We start from the raw sequence: 17,623 nt of genomic DNA, 5'->3' as shown, positions 1-17,623 counted from the left end.
TCGCGAAAACAATCCAGACAAGGAGGATCGCGGAGGAAAGCGCAATGCTAATTCAAAAACGCCCCACGCAACTTGACAAAGATCGACGACTACAGAGCAATTCCTGTCACAGGAAGATTCAATTGTCTGTCGTTTCCACCGACGCACAGACGCGCTCATCAGACGAGTTTTATTTTCTTTAGCAGTTGAGTTCAGGCATGTTCAAAATGAAATGAACCTTCCTCAAACAACAAAATCACCCTAAAATCCTAACCCACGTGACTGAATAAAGCTGTCATCACATTGCCTCGTATTGTTTATACATTTACATTGTCTAATTGTCTTTAAAATTACATCATCTCAAATTACCTAGTGGGTAAAAGAACAACTTTTTTTCTGTTAGCGTTTAAAATCTCGAACAATAACCCCCATGGTCCTTGAATAGACGTTAACAGCAAATTACCGCTATAGCAATGGTTTATACCATTTTTGGTTTGAGCTCTCTGTGCTTGAGACAATTTAGTGTTATTGCATTCACCCCTGTGGCTACAGTTCAACTGATAGGGGGCAGCCTGCTGTCAGATATAACAACTTCATGACCGTTTATTCTTTGTTTTTCTTTCTAAACACTCTTTGTGTTAAATCTTTTATTTCTTTGTCGAGAGAAAAACAATCGAGTCGTGTTGTGTCCACGGATTTTGTGCTGGGATACAAGGAAGGTCGTTTGGTGTTTATTCTAGGCTGAACAGAACTCTTTATTGTGGTACCACCGATGTCAGACAAACGTCACAGATAAGGCTCCAGATTGAGCCATACATTTTGCTCGGTTTTGCATTATTAATGACCAACACTGTGGGCGTACTCAAGCTTATCACCGACGTATACAAGCTGTAGCAATCGTCTGTATTAAGAACTAAACAACAGAAGATGTTCTTCGTGGATCAATGATCTTTGATCAACTCCTGAACGAGTTTAAATGTGATTGAACACTCTCAATATCCTTGCCCACGGCTAATAACTAGAAAAGGAAAGCAAGTGATACCGTGGAAAAAAAGATGATGGGTTCGAACGTAAAAGGCAACGTTTGTGTATCGTTGAAAAAAGTGCCACCAAAGAAGCCACCTCGTCTCCACATCAGACGGTAAGTGAAAAAATCTTTACTATGCTGAAAATTCTGTTTAGTAGATAAATTGAAGAGATGGAATGAATATGATCCGTAAGAAAATAACTAGCATAGCATAGATAGGGTTATTAAAGGTACATTAATTGTGGTTGTTGTGCTAGGTCTTATGAGACTTATACTGCTACCTTCGCTGTGAGATGTTTTCGGTTAAATGTTGCGTTCTCTGTTGAGTATTTTGTTGATGTATTAAAATGAGCCGATAAAAGATAACGCGTTGAGACTTGTTTTGAACGGATTAGGATTTAGGTCAGGTTTGTCGTAATTATATTATATGATTATCTACTCAAATAACCAAATCTATGGAACCTCTGACTCTACATCTTGTATGATGTGTTGTGTTGAAAGCTTTCGATATATTGTGTGGAAATAAGACACACTATACATGCTAAAATCTTTGTCGTGAATGACACATGAGAGTGTACATTATATATATTGCGGCATCATGCCGAATACAGCATCTTCGGACAGTTACAATTCCGATGATGTTACTTTAAACTTTAATAATAGGCGGCATTAAAGCTTCAATGGAAATTTATTTGTTGTGTGTGTAAACACTGGAAATACTGTTATGATGATTTTCCATGAATATTATGAAACGATTACTATGTATAACTAAACATGATATTGTATGCAAGTTGTCTTTGTACTTCACGAATCATGTCTCACACGAAATGTAGCAATGTGCAGCAAATTGTATCAATTAGGGTAACAGCGTGAACGATGGGATAAAAGATCCCCCCACAACATACGATAATTTTGACTTTTTTGGGGGAGAAGCGACATCGTAACGATATGAAAATGAAAACATTTTACAAATATTTTCTCATCGTAATCGCGATTATAATGCTATATAATTATTAAACTCTTTGTTTTGCCAGACGATCGTCGAGATAAAACAAGATTTTAGTCAACCTTAATATTTAAGTTTCCCAAGCTTTAGAAAACAAATGCATCGCGATTAAAATATCTTTAAATAAAACTCCTGTTTGGCATTATACTCCGGGAAATTAAAAACGACAAAGGAAAGATATATTTGGAAAGTAAAAGCAATGGAAAGGTACCCATGGATAGTATTAAGATTTAAGAATGAAAGAGGAAGGGAAATGCCTGGAGGCTGGTGTAAGAGTTCTCTTAAATTAGTACAATTATTTTTATTATATACAGAGCTGGAATGTACTTTGCCTACATGGAAAAATCCTTTACAGGCCTCTGAGTCTTAGTGTTCACTGTTTTTTATCTGAGACTACAGTTTTTTGTGGCGATGTCGTAATATACAGTAGTTTATCAATTCGTATTGAAAAGTAAATTAAAAATATTGGGTTTCCAAACACATTGTAATTTCATCGTGGAAAATCTCAACTCTCAGGGAAGGGAAGTGAAAAGAAAATCCAATACAAGTGAAATCATTGTGTTTAACACAGGAAGCTTGTTTCTATAATCTGATTAAAACATTGACATAAGCGAGCGTGAAGTTAAAGAAAACATGCATTGCAAACAAACGCGCAAATGTCTAGAGATATTTGAACACCGTGCCAAATGCCTCTTTCAAGAGTCCACTTAGAATACAAGTACAGGTCTAATGTTGTCATGTCGTTTCATCTTTGAAGCGAAACAGCCGAATCTTCTAGCGGCATTCATTGTTATAGATCAACGTTAGGATGTTGCCACTAATTTCCCCCCGCAATCTAGTTGCCGCCAATCTTCATAGTTTCGTTTAATTTCGTCCGACGCGGGAGGTCGTTTGATCTATTAGCATATAATTCACTGAAATAATGAATAATTCAGCTGGTTTACCTTTGAACAAGGAAAGCTGATAGTCCCAGATCAGAGCCTATAGTAGGATATATACCTACTGTATACAAATTCTTCCATGAATTGCAATAGAAACGAAAAACATGTAGTCCACGTAAGATTGTTTTATGCTGTCAAGGTATGCTATATGAGAAAGGCTATTTCAAAAAGTGAAGAAAGCTTTATGTGATTGTGATAAATACTTAATAATTCATAAACAGCATCAGGTGACTCGTATAAATAAAATAAGATATATTGAATTTTTACATGATTTCTTTTTGTTTTCTTTTTCACTTGTGTTTGTTTGCGAAAATAAAGGCATTGAAAGCAGCAGACAGGAACAGGAATGAAGATGAATGTTCCGAATAATGTGCGCAGAAAAATAGTTTCGAAAGTAGCAAATTACCGTAAAAAATTACATTTAAGAACGAGTTTTTAGTGCTTAGTGTTTTAGTTCGTGATTTAGTTGTATTACACTCTAAATTATATAATTTATGACGCAAAATATCACATTTGGATAGATTTAATACGTTAAGCAGAAAATGATATTGAAAGTGACATATTGAATACACAAAGCCAGTAAATATTGATAGTCAATGAGCTAATATCATCGATTGCAAAATTCACGACAGCGTCAGTCATGTTGCAAATGCAGTCGCGTCGACTTCAGTTTCATCAAAAGTCGTTTCTCTAATGTTATATTATTGCCTATGGTGTTATTCTTCAGTGAACTAATGAATGCTTTAGCATTTACAGCAGAGTAAGAATTTCATTTTACCAAGATGCAGCGCTTGCGTGACAAATCCTGTCCTTACTAGCAATCCCAGAATTCTCCATTTTTTAGAAGCGTTACCATTAAAGTAGATCTTTTCCAGCTCGTGAACAATATGATTTATAACCCTTATCAACTTCCAAATCTATTCGCTAAAGAAGCAAGCGTACACCGGATTTATCAAACAGACTTTTTGATCTGACACAATTTTCCGCAAAATATCAAGATCTTGGTGGATGATTTATGTTCTCCGGTTTGGTTTACCATTATCCCTTATAATCCCCTATATATAACTCTTCACAAGTGCCGCCGTAGTTTTTGAAAAACATCCGGCAAGTTCGGAGAAAAATCTTGATAGCTTTGCAGAGTGATAAGGAAACAAATCAGTGATTGCAGTCTGTTTTGAGTGAGGATTGTAGTTGCAACCAGCAGTCATGCTTCTTTGAATATTGCACATTGTGTGCAAGTATAGCCTCTTGTAAGCACAGCAGAATATTCCTTCACTTGACTCGAGTGTAACAGCAAATATAGCAAGAGTCTATTTTCAGCTGGAGATAGATGAAAGGCACCGATCTATTGTCGAAGACTCACGCTCGCTTCAAACCAATATCAGTTAACATGCACCTTAGACAAGGTCGTGATTTGTGGATATACGACCCTGAATCGGTGGCTTCCTACTTGATGATCAAAAACTCTCGATTTCTTGAAGTCAGTTACGTCACCCTTTTTTTTGCTATCGTCATTGCTCGTTTACTTGCGATGGCGGAAGAAGCAAATATGGCGACGTACGTGATATGAGTATACGTGGACACACGATTCCTCTACCAAAATTACGAAATTAAAAATCTCTTTAATGCAAATCATTTAGTTGAAACAGAACTGCACGAACTGGCCTTTTGAAACGTTGATGAAAAGAAATGAAATTGTGAATACAATGATCGCAAATCCTTGGCTTCTAAAGTTATCTTTGAAATCTCTATCATTAAAAATGTATCAGTATTGTAAATCATGTGATGAAATAGTTAACGATTTTCATCATCGCATTACTCATCTCATCAGAGGATTTTCTATGTAGGCGGGAAAAGGTTGGAAAACTGTTTTACATTATGATCCTGAATGAGTGAATTTAACGTCTGATTTCCAGTAAGACATATCAAATGTATTATTGATGCTCCACATCAATACATAAATGTTTAATTCTCACCTAACTTAATGCATATTTCAAAAAAACATTTGAATAAGAACGAAAATAGTAATAATAATCATAACATCTTTCATGGCGCGGCAGACTTATCGTTAGCATAAAACTATGCAAAGTGTGAAACAAATGGATCGTGCAAGGATCAATGATTATGCTTTGCGCAAAACTTATATTTTTATCTACAAACGCTGCGCTGTTTACTCAAGAAAAGCAACTGCCGTTGAAAAAGAAAAGTTTTAGTTTTCCCTGTGATAAATGCAAACAAGTTAAGTACGTCAGTACAGGGCTTAAGCAACGTGGCACATGCAGATCTTATATATGTATGACTGATATTAGCTTGACGCGTCAAAATAAGTGTACAGGTGTTTTATCAGCTTCCTACGACAATTTCTTTGTTACCTAAGCAAGCAGCTGCTAAAGTTAAATTGCTATATATACTTTGCGAGAAGGACTGTGTACAGTGTAGGTTTGGGACATAACTATTTTAACATTGGGTAAAGATGGGTCAAGAAGTTAGGTAAGTCTGAAACCTGTGTTGTTTAGTATGAATAGCCTAGGTTGTATTATACCGACTATACGTATATTAATTTAGTTTTTGTCTTGGATTATAGCAAGCCACCCTCCCTTTAAAATGCTAAACAAATATCAAATTTTAATAATACAAAATAGTTTTTCAGTATTGCTTCTTACATTGCTGTGTCGCCAACGTTTGATTATAAAGATATTTAGCTCGCTACAGTTCCTAGAGCTAGGTCTATGTAAGATCTTATTGATCCATTGTTATTATAGGATGAAACCTAAACTAACTTCATTAATACCGGATAGCTTTAGCCGCTTTAAACTGTTTTCTTCGTAGAGGTCCAATAAAGATCATGTGTAAGCTATCTGCCCATGCATTTGTTTTGATGTGTGAGGAAGTAAAACTGAAGAAAAATAAGTGAACAACATGCTTCTTACACACGCATTGCTTCAAAGGACGAAATTGTTATAAGTCCTAGTAAAAAAAAACAACTGTGCAAGTTTTAATAGGGTAGCCTTGACCTTCTACATCAGTCTTAATCATGATGACTTTTTTAATTCAAACCCTAACAGTGGTCAATTAGACTCCTGTAGGCCTGGTGCGTAAAACAGCGGGTAGTGCAAACACTATTTTTCTTTTGGGTTGGGATATCACGCATATAAACACAGCCTTAAGGCACATATAACATCGCAAGAAAGCCAAACTTAGTTGTCGATAAAAGATAAATTACCGCTTAATTTTTACGTTTCATTTCAAGTTCAAGACTTGTGAAAAAGATTGAAATTATTACATGCACGTACGATTGTGTTTCAGTATTGATTTTCGTCATAGTTACGTCATGTACTACGTCAGGAAACGTTTTTCAGCTTCAGGAATATTTACTCTTAGCATTTCGATACGAACTTTAGTGCGAATTGCGAAATTTCACTCATGCAGTTCCTCTTCTTAAGTTGAATTAACAGCTCAAGCACTTTATTTCATGTTTTAACACACCTTGAAAGGTATTCTTTGAATCCTTAAAGCGTCTTTTGCGAAATCCAATGTTGTTTTAAGTCAATTCTTATCCTTCCAATGTACGATAATCAGTTTTGCTTATGTCAGTTATGACAAAAATTGAGAGATTTAGACCTTTTAAGGATATATTCTAAGATTTAAGATGAATCTAACGACGGACAATTAGATGTGTTTACGGCAAAGTGCTATGCAATACTGCATGGTGTTGCTTCGACCTGTGTGAATATGTATTTATTATTTATCTCATGTATTTTCTGCATAGTAAAAAGATTTGCACATTAAAAAAGGTTTAAATTGCCATATAAGGTCTAATATGAAAATATATGGCCCCTGAAGTGGATACTGGACATTCTAAGTGGAACCTTAAATTGAAAAATTCATTTGTTTTTTACACATGCAGGTTGAAGTGATAAAAGGGCTCAAGCAAGCAAGCGCATACTCCTGGCTAAATACAGTTTGATAAGTCGTAAAAATTTGCTTAAGGAGGCCAAATTTTTTAAAGCCAAGCGAAGTAGGTAAAAGTATAGTAAAAAGCGAGTTATTTAACTTCCACGAAACTGATTCATTGGCTGATTTGATGCTATGTAGTCCTATAGTTCTTTATCATGTTCAATGTTTAAATTTTTCTACAAGGCTGGCATGAAAGCACGAACGTGCATGAAATTATTTGTGGCACACGTAAAAATAGACAACAGAAATTCCCACGTTAATTACGTGATCTTATATTTTTCGTTTCTCACCCAGTGAGATGGAATTTAAGGTACTTTCTAATATAATGCGTTCAGCTCTTTCAATACGAGATAAAACATTATATTCATCGACATTCATCGACTGCATTGCACAATCATGTATCCGCGCACTGGACACAGGATCGTATTTCTTGCGGCTAAAGACAGATTATGTTCATGATTTCATGATTTCCCATGGAGAATAGTTGGATTAATATGTTAAAGCGTTACTTCATCCGGCTGCCAGATAATTGCTGTTTTAACTCACGTCAGTCAGGCGCCATAATAAGTATAGTTTCTGATATGTAGACTTTGTCCATTCAGACTAAGTTCGCTTTCATGATGGTGCTATTTTGAGTGTATTTGAACGGCCAAAAGACGCTGGGAAGTTATATTTGGGAAGAATTAATGTTGAAAATGTTGACAGTCCTCCGTGTGCAACGTTTAAATTTCGAGGAGTCGCATATTTTAAGGTGATTGAACGGCTGACCTCAAATGTGCTTTTGGTATATACATGCATGTGATTTAGTCTACGTTTATAACTTATTGTATATATGTGTATATATACCTATATATAGTTTGTGATATGTCCTATGTTAGAGCTATGCATGGTATTTTTTAAATTACAAAGAGTTGAAGAGTATTGTTTCATTGAACCATGACCAGCCGGACTTTATAGAACTGAGAGATCCCAAGTTTACAAAGAACACACAAGTGATCTTTAGTACATAATATGTGGTTAGAAACAAGCCAGTTTCAACCTGTATATTGTCTTGAATGAGATTTATAGAAGATATATTCGGAAGTTGTTTTTTACTGATAAGACTACAGAGAAGTAGTACATTATTTTCCTATTATATTCTAAATGCGAGGTCAAGTATTATGTATTGTGTTATCGTTGTTTGTGTCAAACTGATCCACCCCAAAATGCATGCGTATATAATAACACTTTGAACGTGAAGTGTTTTTGTGCAATCTATGTTTTATCACATGCATGAATGTATAACGGCAGCTTCCTATATATCGAGTGTTTACAAGTCATGTCTGTGCATGTTTTAATGATATTAGAAAACAGTCTTTGTGTATAAATTCTTAAGCTTGTTTCAACAGATTCAGTGCTAACCAAACATCCTAACATACAGGATAACAGTGTGATGTCGATCCAATACATTTCACAGAAATTCTAACTGTGGTTTAAACTAGATATAGTTAAGAGATTATACCGTTTCCTACAGAATTTCCTTATTATGACTGAATTCTATGTCAGTGTGAGGTTGCTCAAAGGAAGGATAATATTATTTAACCATGGTGTGTGATTTTCATTAACCTAGTAGCAGTTGTGCCCTATTAAACGCAAACAAGATGTGTTTTAACGTATAAGAGACTAAGAGAGTTTATGAATATTCTTAATAAGGACGAAATAACTTCCGCGATCTCTGCTTTGTCTAAAAATACAATCAAGTTTCCTTTCAAACATGTTTCAACCACACATCCCATACCCTTCCCGGCTTATCTATCAAAAGCCGTTAAAAAATCATCATGAATGCATGCATGTGTCAGCATCTCCTCATCTCAATCGTTTTGTTTATTTAGTAAACCAGCGAGCTACCATGCAGATACTGACTCGCTACAGAGACAAAAGAATGTTCCGGAGAGTATTTTGAAAGACAACAAAAGCGATCAAAGTGAAACGTTCAATGAAAGAAATAATGACGATGGAGAAGAGGATATTTTTGCCAACAGAACGTATGATGTCATTGAACCCCCGCTAGAAGAGAAAGAATTCTCCGACCTCAATGTCGATATTATAGAGAAAGAGGCGAGTCAAATAAACGAACATATTTACGAAAGCATAGATAAAGTTATCACAAAGAACACTTCATCCCAAACAGAGAGTTTTGTTGAGTTGAATGAAAATCTCGCGGAAGCGGGAAATTTTGTGAAAGTTTTCAAAGAGATCAGTTGTCAAACAGAGACGCCAGAGTCTCGGAGGAACAAGAAAAGAAACAGCGATACACGGGAAGAAGACATGGCTGCGTTTGGGAAGACAAAGGAATCTCGTTTGAGCAGCGATTCAAGCACATCGACACAAGACTCGCACGATAGCGCTGACTCAGGACATTTCGGTGCAAGAAACGCAGGGAAGAGCCCGCGATCTCCAGAATCACCGTATCTATGGCAACCGGAAGGGTTGAACCATGATGAGGTAAGCAGAGAGTTCAAATGTCATTTTTTTCCTCTGGTAGAGATAAGTGTAAGCGTAGACTGATAAGATCACAAGTAATTGCCAGAAGTACTGACGTATAAGCCACAAATTTAACCACAGAATATTCATTTTCAGTTAGTTAGAGAGAATTTCAGTGTCACTCTTTATATATACCTTCATTAGGTCAAAAATGACATTACGACACACGGAGTTTAACTGACGACAGACATGACATGCCCGTATATAAACACACACACGGTAAACAAAATATTTCTTAATAACTTTGAACAAACCACTGGATTTCGAAACCATCGTAAAGGTTCATTACTCCGTCGCAAAATCATGAGATAATAATGCTAATAACCTCGCCACAGTCAACACATCAAAGCCTAAAGATAGCGTATGATGCAACGACAGAATAAGCTGGATAATATATCTTAAAATCATTTAATTCTTATCCAGTGTGTGTTTTGATCAAAAGATCAAATTCCTTTGGCTACGAACACTATGATCTTCCTTAGGAAATTTTAACAGATTCCTGCCACAGGAAGTTGAATAGTTTGTCTTTGTGGTAGATTCGTGAGAATCTCTTGGTATAGCTATTAAATTGGGCTATTTTTATTAAAGAATCTCACAGAAGGTCACAGTGTCGCTTCGAGAAAATCTCCCTAGTTTGACCAACGTAAGATTTGAATGAAGAATATTTCTTTTTTTTCATCTCGTACGAGCGAGTGTTTGACGTTGAGTTGGTTTTACGACCACGAGCTGACGAGGATAACTTTTTTTTAAACTACGACATATCCGGGCAATAGAAAGTTTCGCCCTAAATTCTAAAACGAGTAATCCGGTCCCCTAAAACCTCTTCAGTCACAGCTACAGGATTCTCAGTAACAGAGACGTAGATTTGGAAACAAAGTTATCGATTTGTCATATTTAAGTATTGCAGATAAAATATTCTGGATCTTTCACCGTTTCTCAACTACCTGCCGTATCTCTTTGAGAGTTCGTTATTTCCGGTGGCGAGAAAATTCTTGGCACACGTCAAGGAAAAGCCCCTTCATTATGTCATCGTACGCATCAAAAACACCGCTCATATAATTACACCCCGCTAAGTCAGCGTTAAAACGCTCTCTACATCTCATCAAGCTGTTTGTGAAACGTCGGTCTAACCCATTGTTATAAATTGGTCGGAAAACTTACTGTGGTAGCTTCAAAGTCGGATATCTATCCACCGGCTAATTATATTATTACATACTCCTGTTCACTACCATTACAAGGGTAATATAACTTGTTATTCCCTGTCATACGAAGGTTAATAAGCGAGGGTCAATATCGCAACGACATGAGGGAGGTATGTAATGTTTCCTTGTATTCTAATCAAATGTACAAAAGTGTAGAATTTTAGTGCAGGATTTGCGGTGAACATTTTGTGGATATACATAACTGACGAGAAATTATTTTTAGCAAATGATTACCTGCATGGTCTTGCATGATAATAAAATTATAGAATATATGTTTACCCCGCAAAGATCAAAGATCCAGCTGTTGCAGAACTAAATATTTCGTTTTATAACGGTTACAACAGCATCAAAAGTTAGTGATAAGAACTTCAGTATGGTAAAAAAATTAAAAATCACTGCCAATCTATTCAGATCTTACGCCGGCTTCTAAATACTTGGTGTCTGAACTTTGATTCGTGTTAAACGTGTTTCTAGCATCAATATATATCTTGATATATATTCTACAGTCTGTTGTGGATGTTGTAGCACAGTTGTAGTAGAAATTGTAAAGTATATGGAAGTAAGGAATTAAAGAAGGTTGATATACAATTAGGAGCAAACCACTAGAACATCCACGTCCACAAACAATAGAGATCTGCACACTAAAACAAGGAGTGTCTTTAGCCAGTAGGTGGTAATTATGACATAGTAAACCTCCAATGAATCTACGGAGATTATTTTGGCTAATTTCCAAGGTGTGAAGTTTGTTGTTGCGTACATCAGACATCTCAAGTACTTATAAAATCAAGATTACGAAGGCGTTTTCGTTGTGTGGGTTGGATGATGATGATACATTATACTTATTATTATATAACAAGTGCGTGGAAGACTAAAATGAACCACTACCTTCATGATAATACCATTACTCCCATCAAGCACCTCTACTCTAGCGAATCTTTCAAAAACATAGAAATTATATGAACGAAATTATCACAGAAACTCGAACTGAAATAACTCCTAAATTCAGTTCTCATCTGGTTTAGATTGGTTCAACCTGCAGTTTTATTTATAGAACTTGAAGTCTAGGTTAAAGATCTCTTCCCAATTTTTTAAGGTTATTAAGGTTATTAAAAACATTCTCTAAATGAGAAGAATTCGTACGTGTTTTAGCTTCAACAAAATGTGAATAGTTGGCAAGATTGAGAGGATTTAACAATGTTTTCCGGCGTTTTTCTGAAGGCTAGACGTGGCCTTGTCACTTGTTTCTACCTTCTTCACACGATCCGCCCATGTTTTCTGGTCACATACATTCTAGGGCGTGAAATCTCAACAGCATTATGCATTTTCTTTTGTAATGAAAACCTATCAATCGTGGGAGAGGCTGTTTCGTTTGTTTCATTCAAAAGAGTTAATCCCTACAAACAGCCTGCGTCCTGTTGACCGAGTTGTTTTCATCCGACAATCAGCTGTGGTTTTGTTCAACTATTGTCATAGCTAGTTTTAGGCATATTTAATAAAACGGATACAAATGTTACTTGCATTGTGTTGAACATCTAATATTTAATTAAACCCTCGCCTAGCTCGACTATTATTTCGCGACCTTTTAAGCATGTTTCACTTATTGGCTTAATTTACCATATATTGCTTCGCGTCAACCTGGCTTTGCATGGGTTGTATACCAATGTTTAAATTAACTCTTGTCTCGACCAATGTATCATTTGTGCTCTCAAAATAGACAATGTTTGTGTAGCATCAGCAACATGCAGCTCTACCAGCGTCACTTTGCAAATATATACCCTAAACCAGACAGTATTTGTGAAGCATCTAAGAGCTTTGTTTAAAATAGGCTGTACCTACGCACATATGCTATTAACATAGGTAATGTTTTGAGTATCGAGCATTTTGTTTGGCATTGTGTTAGGAAAGTCAAAATACAAAGCCAAGTATTGTAATGACCTATTAAGTTGGAATTACACGGATCGCTGCGGTCCTATATATGAATTGTCAACTGTTGCCTGAAAAGATGGACATCATGATTTACTCGCCAGGATTATGCATAATCTTGTTATGTCGTTGATCCGATAAGAAAGATGTTGTATGAGATTATGAATGAGGAGTTTAGGAAATATGAATAACACGGAAGATAAGCGTAAGATGTAAAATGAAAGCGGTGGATAATTTGAATATACGCTTATAGATATTGCAATGATGATACAGTGTTTGTCATAAACAATGAATTATCGCAATTCCTTTGATATATTGGTCTACATAGCTTCGTTTTTTTTGTTTTGCATTCTTTCCTATGAAAGAGTTACTATTTGCAGAAAAACTTTCTCAACATTTGCATTATTCAATTGCAAACATAATAGTCATAGCTATCTTTAGTTTAGCCAAAAAATTTAGTTTACTATGCTATGAGAGAGCATTTTGTACCTGTGAGAGGCGATTCCATATATGGAAACCATTGTTACATGTGGCTTTTCTAACCGGTAGAATAATATGTATACACACTTGTAGTCTTTCAAACGATGTTTTAAAACGAGCATTTGTGCACGTCTGTTGTACGGAACGGAATGCAGTAACGTTTAAGAGCCGTATACAAGAACACAAATACTTATTCAGAAGATGAATTGAAAGAAAGGTGAAAAGGTTATTATAGAAATGAATGCATAGAGTGGTGAGATGAATTAATGAAAGGCAGCTAGGTCAATGTTGTTTACAACGCCTTGCATTGTCGCGTTCAAATAGCAGAGAATCAAGCATATTAACAGGACTGCATGAGATCATCATCTCTCATTTCATCACTGTGCCTCAGTCCGTTGTTGCATCATCCTGAGAGAAATAAATTATTACGTATTCAAGATTCCTAGGATCAATACTGATCCATATACCACAAAGCGTGGATTTTGAATTTCAAATTCATTGACATTGTTCCAAAAATTGTGCTTCTCTTATATCTTATACATTCACTTTTCTATTTCAGGTAAAATCATTTATGAATTCTTTGCCGCGAGACAAAGTTCCCAGCGCTATGAATCCAGAAGGTGTTGCTCACTTCAACTCTCAACTGGCCTACCAGAATCCAAAACAAGACAGTGACCCAGCACTGTGCAAGAGTCTGAACAAGGATCAAGAAATTTCTTTGAAATGCCTGTACATGAACCTGCTTGAAGCACGTGGAACTGGATTCATAAAGATCTCAGAAAGCAATGAAAATGTAAGTTTCTTTGTGGCTGTTTGATTTTATTCCGCTTATATAAAAACGATCATTAAATTCCCCTTTGGACTCAACGCATTCTGTTTCGAGGAGCGATATAGGCCATCTTTGAAAAGAACAAGGATTTTTAAACGCAGACAATAAGACGTGCATGGGATAGACAAAAACCAAAGCTCTTCTCATGAATTCTGGTGACATGCTGAGGTTTGACGCGGGGTAAATATTTTAGTAAGAAACTGACCGGGACTTTATTTATTTGTTCTAGACTTGTGAAGGATGTGGTAATATTTTTAAGAAGAACGATATGGTGGTGTCTACTGGCCAAGGATTACGTCATCCATCTTGTTTCGCCTGTACTGTATGTCAGCAGTTCCTCACCAAGCTCATTTATTATTCAGATGATAACAATCGCCTGTTCTGTGGCAGACACTACGCAGAGTTGTTTAAACCACGCTGTTTCGACTGTGATGAGGTAAATGATGGACATTCACGATTATCCTCTTTTCTCCCTTCCTATCCCATCTCTTTTCGAAGCGAATTAAGTCCTTGCTCTTTTCAAAGCCTTTCGGGAGCAATTTAAAGAACAAGATTTGCAAAGGTTTAGATTGGACGGTTTCTACTAAGTTGATAGGAAGAATTGGAGTTCAGAGGATGACAGTTTCGCATTGTTAGGAAAATGAAGTAACCTTTCTTTTCTTTTTTCTCGACAGTTGATCATAGCTGGAAAGTTCGTTCGTGCGATGAACCACACCTACCACGCAGAGCATTTCCGTTGTGGTAAATGTGAAGAAACAATTGGAGAGAAAAGATACACGACAGAGGGAAACCAAGCGATTTGTCTGAGCTGCCACACAGCACATCTCGCGGATGATTGTCAGGCTTGTGGTAAGAAGATAACGATCGGTCAGAAGCGTATGTCCCACGGCAGTAAAAACTGGCACGAGGAGTGCTTCATTTGCGAAAAATGTCGAAGTAATCTTGTTCTTGGCAGCTTCAACATCAGCGACGAGAAAGTGATTTGCGGCAAATGTTATCAACAAACGAAGAGCAAGATGTGTTGTACGTGTGGAGAAGAAATCAAAGCTGGAAGCAGTCTGATCGAACATGATGGATTATTTTATCATAGCGATTGCTTCTGCTGTAAAAGCTGCCGTCAGCCGATCAAGTCCAACTTCATGGAGAATGAAGGATCGTTTTATTGTCCTTCTTGTCATCGCAACCTCTTCTCAGAGAAATGTGTGCAATGCGGCCTGGCCATTGTAGGAGACGGTGTCACGTATAACAACGAGGTTTGGCACGACTCTTGTTTTGGTTGTTACAATTGTCAGCAGCCTTTATCCACACGTAAGTTCCTGATACGAGAGGGAAACCGGTATTGCAACTGTTGTTACGAAGATATCTTCGCAAAGCAGTGTCATAGTTGTTGTAAGAAGATAAAAGACGGTGCTTATTTGACAACGAATGATCTCTACTGGCATAGTGATTGTTTCAAGTGTACAGACTGTCACAAAGATTTAGGACACATTGGCTTCCATATGGTTAACGAGAAGACATATTGCTCAGACTGTCCAAGATCTGTATTTTTTCATTGATTTATACAGATAAAGCAAATAATGTTTATTCCCCTGAACCCATGGGGTGCGGTTGCCACCTCATTAATTGGAGAAACAATATGGTGATCACCCTACCAAAGTCAGGGTTTTTACTACACCCTTTTGCATATTCAAGATAACCCTGTTGTATACTAGGTTATGTTTGTAGATAGTTAATAGATGTACTATATGAAAGGAGTTAAAATTCAGGATGTAGTAATTATGATAATTGGTCAACAACTGGTGAACAGTACTATTCAGATTTTAGTTCTCCAAAAACAAGTGTGTGCTGTTTGTTCACATTATGAAATATTTATTGTTGTATGATATAAAAATACATATTAATTTATATAATTTAACAAACACTGAGTTAATCATCATAATCTAAATGATTTCAGAAGATATTATCCGATTATAAATAGTTGAAAGTTATGAGCAAATATTAAATAATATACATCGCAACTTGCTTTTAATTGGAAAAAGTTAAAAGATAAAATATAAGGGTGGTGGATATAACACACAAATATTGTACCATGTGAAATATTTAATAAAATGTTGTAATTAACAACGTTTTGTGTTTTTTGAGTTTAATGTCTACATTGGAAATTTTTTACTGCATTTAAAAATCTGATTAATTTATATCATTTAGGATTATTAATTAATTTTCTAATAATAATAACTAATTCCGCAATCTCACTAATTACTTGTCGATTACTGAAACTATTTATGATTGCATTTGGGGAGATTTTCACTTCAAATGTGGCTACCAACCAAGTGAGATATTGTAGTTTATGTGTAAAATACAATATTTTTTTGATTCTCCAGCAGATATCTATGCTTGTGACTTTTCAAACTGTCTGGCCTACCTTCAATTTTCACCTTGCGGAACCTGCACCATGCTCCACAGATATTTTCTCTGAACTTTCGTGTCAGCAAACAGAACAAAATGAAATAGACGAATCCTTGAGATGAATCTCCAATGATCTGCATAAAGAATACAAGAAATTTAAAGATTTAATTATTGGTTGAAATATTCATTTTCCTTTTTTTTTTCCAGTCAACAGAAGAAAATACTTACATGACAAACAATCAGAGTTTCACTAAGATCGCCCTGTCCTTGATGTGATTTAAAACAAAAAAGCAAAAACCGAATAGTTCCCCAAATCCGAAGAAAAACAAATAGTAATGGTGCCCAAATGAGTTTTCTTTTGCCCTGTATGGTTGCTTGAGTTGATTCTGACGATATGTTGATATTCTGTCTTTCTTTCACCTGACAAGTACAAAAGAATTCATTTCAATTTTGCAATGGTATGATTGTAGGAGGTCCATAAAATAACAGTGTTAGCTTAGTGCAAGAGATTATTTATACAAGAGATGTTTTTAAAACAATAAGATGTACATATTACTAACTTCGGCATTTAATTTTCTTGTCACAATAAAACAGAGTATCACATCTACAAAATATGATAAAATTTCCCAAAATTTCCCGCAGGCTAACATCCACACAATAGCTTCATCTTTCTTCATCTTTATGAGGTCAATCCAGCACCATCCACCAGAATCATGAGCATAACCCTGACCTAACTTGTTCCAGGAAGCAGCAACCAGTGTTAAAGGAAAGCCCCAATTTATGACATGAAAGTATGGCATTAATTTGTCAGCCAGTCCTTGATTTTTCTTCACAATAACAAGGTATAAGTATATTGCAAGAGATGAAGTCCAAAAAAACGACCACATTACTGCAGTTGTTGAAACAAAACTCTGTGCAACACAGTTCATGTGACTATTTACCGTCCACGTTTTAATCAAGTAAGGCAAGACAGTAAAGAAATCACCAATTGATATACAAACAAGAAATTTTCTTGATGTTGTTTGTAAATCTTGGAATAGGAAGTAGGTCAAGATGATAGCTAATGAACCAAAGATTGACAGACTCGAGATGACAGTTTTTAGTATTCTATAGTTCTGTAACTGCGCAAACGATTCACCCCAATAAGATGTTGTCTTTTCTGTGGTTTGAAAAATCAGGTTTATGGTACTTAAATCCATATTTCGGTCTTTATTTTGCATTAAATGCCCGTATTTTTAAATATTTCACAGTATGAATCCAAAAACGAGTGATATTACATATTAATAAATCCCGGAAGATACACAATACCTTTCAAAATGAAAATCATTCAAGGTAACTTCCGCGTATATT

The 17,623-nt window shown here is 35.9% G+C and overlaps 2 protein-coding genes across 3 annotated transcripts; one reads left to right on the top strand and one right to left on the bottom strand.

Moving 5' to 3' along the window:
• Positions 1-556: 556 nt before the first annotated feature.
• On the top strand, positions 557-15,887 carry LOC114535427 (zinc finger protein 239-like). 2 transcript variants are annotated; one of them, XM_028556740.1, is made up of 5 exons: positions 557-1,120; positions 8,782-9,394; positions 13,598-13,831; positions 14,097-14,303; positions 14,542-15,887. In XM_028556740.1, exons 1-5 carry the CDS (start codon positions 1,035-1,037, stop codon positions 15,421-15,423), a joined length of 2,022 nt encoding a protein of 673 aa, XP_028412541.1. In that variant the 5' UTR covers positions 557-1,034; the 3' UTR covers positions 15,424-15,887. The 2 variants fall into 2 exon arrangements, with proteins under 2 accessions (XP_028412541.1, XP_028412546.1); XM_028556745.1 differs by lacking the exon at positions 557-1,120 and adding an exon at positions 5,326-5,443 and having other exon boundaries at positions 14,542-15,886.
• Positions 15,888-15,954: 67 nt separating this feature from the next.
• On the bottom strand, positions 15,955-17,538 carry LOC114535482 (G-protein coupled receptor 157-like). Its single transcript, XM_028556787.1, has 3 exons — positions 16,834-17,538; positions 16,502-16,693; positions 15,955-16,407 (listed from the first exon to the last, which is right to left on the bottom strand). The coding sequence occupies exons 1-3, from the start codon at positions 17,491-17,493 to the stop codon at positions 16,213-16,215; spliced, it is 1,047 nt and encodes a 348-aa protein (XP_028412588.1). The 5' UTR covers positions 17,494-17,538; the 3' UTR covers positions 15,955-16,212.
• Between the last annotated feature and the right edge of the window lie 85 nt (positions 17,539-17,623).

The sequence above is a fragment of the Dendronephthya gigantea genome, unplaced genomic scaffold (assembly GCF_004324835.1).
Source record: "Dendronephthya gigantea isolate DGI-Jeju-01 unplaced genomic scaffold, DenGig_1.0 000002F, whole genome shotgun sequence".
Lineage (NCBI taxonomy): Eukaryota > Metazoa > Cnidaria > Anthozoa > Malacalcyonacea > Nephtheidae > Dendronephthya > Dendronephthya gigantea.
Note: the sequence above shows the minus strand (reverse complement) of the source record. Positions and strands in the feature narration are given on the sequence as shown.